Below are 4,580 nucleotides of genomic sequence, written 5' to 3' on the forward strand. Positions count from 1 at the left end.
AACAAAAAAAAGAAAAATAAAAATAAAAATTTATCAAAAAAGAAGAGCACGTCGCCTTTCATGGATCAAGCTGCAGCTTGCACGCCAAACCAACTCAATACGGCAAAACCTTATTATCATAATATTTAATAAGTATATATGCTAAATAAGTCCAAGATACCATCCCCACCGCCAGACCCCAGAAAGTGATAAAGATGAGGAACAAGCCTCGATACCATCGGAAAGTAAAAAAAAAAAAAAAAAAAAAAAGGAGGGGGCGAAATTCCGCATATTTCGAATCATCTAATCGTCGTGAACAATTCCAAAGTATACAACAAAACGAATTCTTCAAAATTTTGGATATCCGTGGACCAGAAGGGAAAAAAACCGGCGCCAGCGGGCGGGGAAGGAGAGACAGAGAGGAAAGGATTATGATAGTCGTTGCCTTTTATTTCTCCGGAGGACGACCTCGGTATCGAGGCCGAAGCCGTCGACCTTGGAGACCCGGACGAGGTCGGATTGTTTGAAGAGGTCGACGACGCCGTCGACGCCGAAGAGGTCGTTGGCGGAGTACTTATCGCCACGGCGGTGGAGGGCGACGTGGAGGACGGCGACGCCGCTGGGGCGTAGGGTGCGTTCGATCTCGGCGGCGAAGCGGTCGGGGTAGAGGGCGTGGTCGAACACGTTGGAGAACTCGAAGTCGAAGGAGGCGTTGGGGAAGGGCTGGGAGTGGAAGTCGCCAGCGACGACCAAGGGCGGGGCTGGGACGAGGTCCATGCCGACGGAGTCGGCGACGCCGACCCGGCGGAGGGCGGCGACCTCCTGGCCGAGGCGGGCGCCGATGCAGAGCGCGCGGGAGGTGTTCGAGAGGAGGCCTTGGGATTTCAAGTCGGAGAAGAAGCGGGCGAAGACGAGGACTTTGCGGTCCCAGTCGCGGGTGGCCCAGACGCGGCGGAGGCGGGGGTTCAGGGTCTTGTTGAGCTGGTGTTTGATGTAGTCGTCGTAGGATTTGTGGCCCGGCCGGATTCGGAGGAGAGGATTGGCCGCGCCACCGGCGGTGGCGGCGGCGGAGGGGAGGGAGGAGCGGCGATAGGAATGGGAGAGGAAGGGAAGGAGGAGGAGGAGGAAGGAGAGTGAGAGGAGGAGGAGGAAAGGTTTGAGGAGAGGCTTTTCGGGAAGGGTCATGGTGATGCGGAGGAGGGGCAGAGATTGTAGCGGAGGAGGGGTATTTTGGGGATGATAAGAATATCGGTGGTTAGAGGGCGTGAGAGCGGTGCGGAACGCCGGGGAGCTGACTCCTCTCTCTCTCTGTGTCCATCTGCGTTCTTATCTCAGTCTGATCTGGTGGTCCCAGGAGCATTGATGGATGAGTTATCTGGAGGATGTACATGATTGACTTTTTGCGTGATAACCTACATACGTTCTTTTTTTTCTTGATAGATGGAAATCATTAAATCCATCAATAATGTAGAAATAAAAAAATATAATATTAAAAAATTCAGTAAGAACATCTGATAACATCATCCATAAACTAGATCCCGGTAAAACTAGCCATATAAGTCATCATTCAATCTACAGCACTTTCTCTCTCTCTCTCTCTCTATATATATATATATACATATATATCTTTGAATTAACGCCCATTCAAAGTGTGAATATCCGTTGTCCGTTCATTGTGGACTGTATAATTACTGGCTGAGGAGCAAGAAAGGTGGTGGCTGTGGTAGGTGAGAGTTTGTGTTCAGTTATTATTGCTTTATGTGTTTCGTTCTATTGGATCAATCACTGTTAGATTAGATTAATGTTTAGTATGAACCACCATGTACTTTTATTTATTTAAGTGAGAGTATGTTATTGAATCAAAATATTTTTCATCTATTACTTTTTTTATTTATAATTTTATAGAAAAATAATATCTATCCCAATATACAATACAAGTCGATTTCAATAATCCCATGCATGAGGTGCCTCACGTTTGTTCCAATCTGATTTTTTTATTCACTTGCATGCGTGTTCTAGTATTATTAACAGAAGGAAAGATGGCGTGGATGTTTAACAAAGCCAATCACTTGATGAGAAGAAATATGTGAAGCATGGGCCTTGCTGCTAGATATTTGTATTATGATAATAAAGAGAAGATTAAAAGATTAGAAAAAAGTTTATATGCTCAACAAATTAGTAATAAAAGTTGACAGAATGTTAATTAGTTATATGCATAGATCAGGAGCAGTTTAGTTCTAGTAAGAAACATGTCTCACCTAATCATATTATATGCAGTTGACAGAGACATCTTATTTGTTATTTTGAATTTTGTTATCAATTAAGAAAATTTATTTTATTTGTTTAAAAATATTATTTTCGATATTAAACAAGCACAATAGGTACAGTGCAGCCACAAGTTGAATTTAGGATGAAATTGGACCAAATCCCGGTTAGATTTAGTTCAAGGGCAGATCATATTGCGCATAATATATAGGTCGGGTTGGAAAAAAAATATTATGTTGGAATTTAACGTCTCGAGATTCGATCCATATTGAGCTCACAGCGAGGTCCGTGACGAAAAATGAGTCCAACGATATCAAAATCACCCCAAACTGAGCTCGACGGAGAAGATACGTCTTTTGAAGTCGACACGAAATTCGAGACGACGGAGGACCGGCGGCGGCGGGACGTGGCCCAGCGTGCGGCTGGGTGCGTGCAGGGTGTAGCCCAGCGGGCGGCGGCCCGGGCGCACAGGCGCATGGGGCGCAGCCCAGGCCCAGGCCCATGCACGCCGACCCAGCCCAGCGCGCCGTGCTGGGAGCCCAGATCTTGGTCCACCATAGATCGGGAGGTCCATGTGGACCACGTGGACGTATGGGCATTTTTCACATATTTTTTGCGGTCCACGATACTATTCTATAGATCGGGCACGATCGAACGGTGCGGGTTGATCTGGATCTCGATCCGATGGTCTGTGGTCTTAATTGGACTTGATCAGGACTCCTAAACCTAATCAAACTCAGGTTTTAGCCCTTTAAAAGGGGCTGATAGCGAACAGAAGGCTCGTGTGGCTCGATTTTACACCGCAGAGACCCGTGAAAACTCGAGAAAGAGAGAGAGCCGCATGACGTTGTGAGAGAAGAGTAGAAAGGCTCTGGATAGCGGACAGCTGTCGCTTCAAGGATTCAGGAGGGTCTTCCTAGAGAGAGAGCTTTTGTAAGGAAAAACTTTCTGTGAGAGAGAAATTTGGTGCACGAGAGTTGAGGGTGAGATCTCCTCTTGTAATATTTTTTTTTATAGTGAAGTTTGCATGCCCCGTGAAGGCGGCTCTTTTTGGCTAATCTACGTATTTTGATTGTTTTCTGTTTATTTTTTCTTTCTTCTGCTGCATCGCGTGGTACTGAAAAAGTCTTGGGAGGTAGTGTCCTAGCCAGACATCCACCCAACAATGGTATCAGAGCGAAGCGATACAAGGACGCAGATTGCAGTGGTGGTGAGCAAGACTGAAGACGGAGAAGACAGATCAATCAAGTTAAAGATCAACAAGTTTGATGGAAAGAGCAATTTTTCTTTGTGGCAGGCAAGGGTGAAGGACATGCTCATCCAGCAAGGTTGATTGATGCTCTCTTATGCGAGGAGAAGCCACGACCATGGAAGTCGGGATTGGAAACGGCTACAGATGTATGCGGTGAGTACCATCGCATGTATCTAGCGGATGAGATAGTGATCCACGTGCTTTGCGAGACTTTTCCGACGGTGCTATGATCGAAGCTCGAGGAGTTGTACATGGCAAAGTCTCTCACCAACACTCTTTTCCTTTGGAGACATTTTACTAGCTGCGGATGGCTGAGGGCAGACGTGCAGGAGCATCTCAGTCACTTCCAGAAGATCTTCACCGACCTCCTCAGCGTTGGTGAGAATGTTGAGGAGAAGACAGGGGCGCTGATTTTGCTAGCATCGCTTCCACCTTCGTACGAGTCTTGATGACTGCTCTTCTAGTGGAAAGAGCACCATCAAGATGGACGAGTCACCGCAGAGATACTCCAGAACGAGGTTCTCATGAAGAGAACCCAGCTTCGATCTCAAGTGGTGGTAGCTCAGCTTTGGTGCTTCTGGAGGAGCAGAAGGCGGTAGACAGAGCGACAGGAGATCATGATGAGGTGGTCCAAGTCCAGGAGGGACTTGAGCAAAACCAGATGTTACCGGTGTGAGGAGTTGGGGCATGTAGCCAGAGATTGCCCTCAACTCAAAAATCGGATAATGGCTGCTGTGGCGACGCCAGCAGTAATTCAGAGAAAAATATCCTGAAGATATCTGACGAGGTATCTACTTCTTTCCAGCAGTAAATATTAGATTCTGTATGCACCCATCATGTATGTTATAGAGAGGAGTAGTTTGACTCCTTGGAGGATAGTGAGGGGCACTATTTATCTGCCGGATGGATCGAGCTGTGCGATCAGAGGCATCGAAACGGTCAGCTGGAGGATACATGACGGTGCAGTGAGGAGATTGAGGGAGGTCCGATACATACCCGATTTCAGACAGAATCTTATCTCACTGAGCAGACTGGATTCGAGAGGCTACAGGATGGTAGCTGGTGGAAAATTCTGAAGGTGCTA

The 4,580-nt window shown here is 46.9% G+C and overlaps 1 protein-coding gene across 1 annotated transcript; it reads right to left on the bottom strand.

The window, feature by feature from the left end:
* Window positions 1–271: 271 nt before the first annotated feature.
* LOC105049566 (uncharacterized) lies at window positions 272–1,294 on the bottom strand. Its single transcript, XM_010929265.4, has one exon. It carries the CDS (start codon window positions 1,162–1,164, stop codon window positions 409–411), a length of 756 nt encoding a protein of 251 aa, XP_010927567.2. The 5' UTR covers window positions 1,165–1,294; the 3' UTR covers window positions 272–408.
* Between the last annotated feature and the right edge of the window lie 3,286 nt (window positions 1,295–4,580).

The sequence above is a fragment of the Elaeis guineensis genome, chromosome 8 (assembly GCF_000442705.2).
Source record: "Elaeis guineensis isolate ETL-2024a chromosome 8, EG11, whole genome shotgun sequence".
In the NCBI taxonomy this organism is placed as follows: domain Eukaryota; kingdom Viridiplantae; phylum Streptophyta; class Magnoliopsida; order Arecales; family Arecaceae; genus Elaeis; species Elaeis guineensis.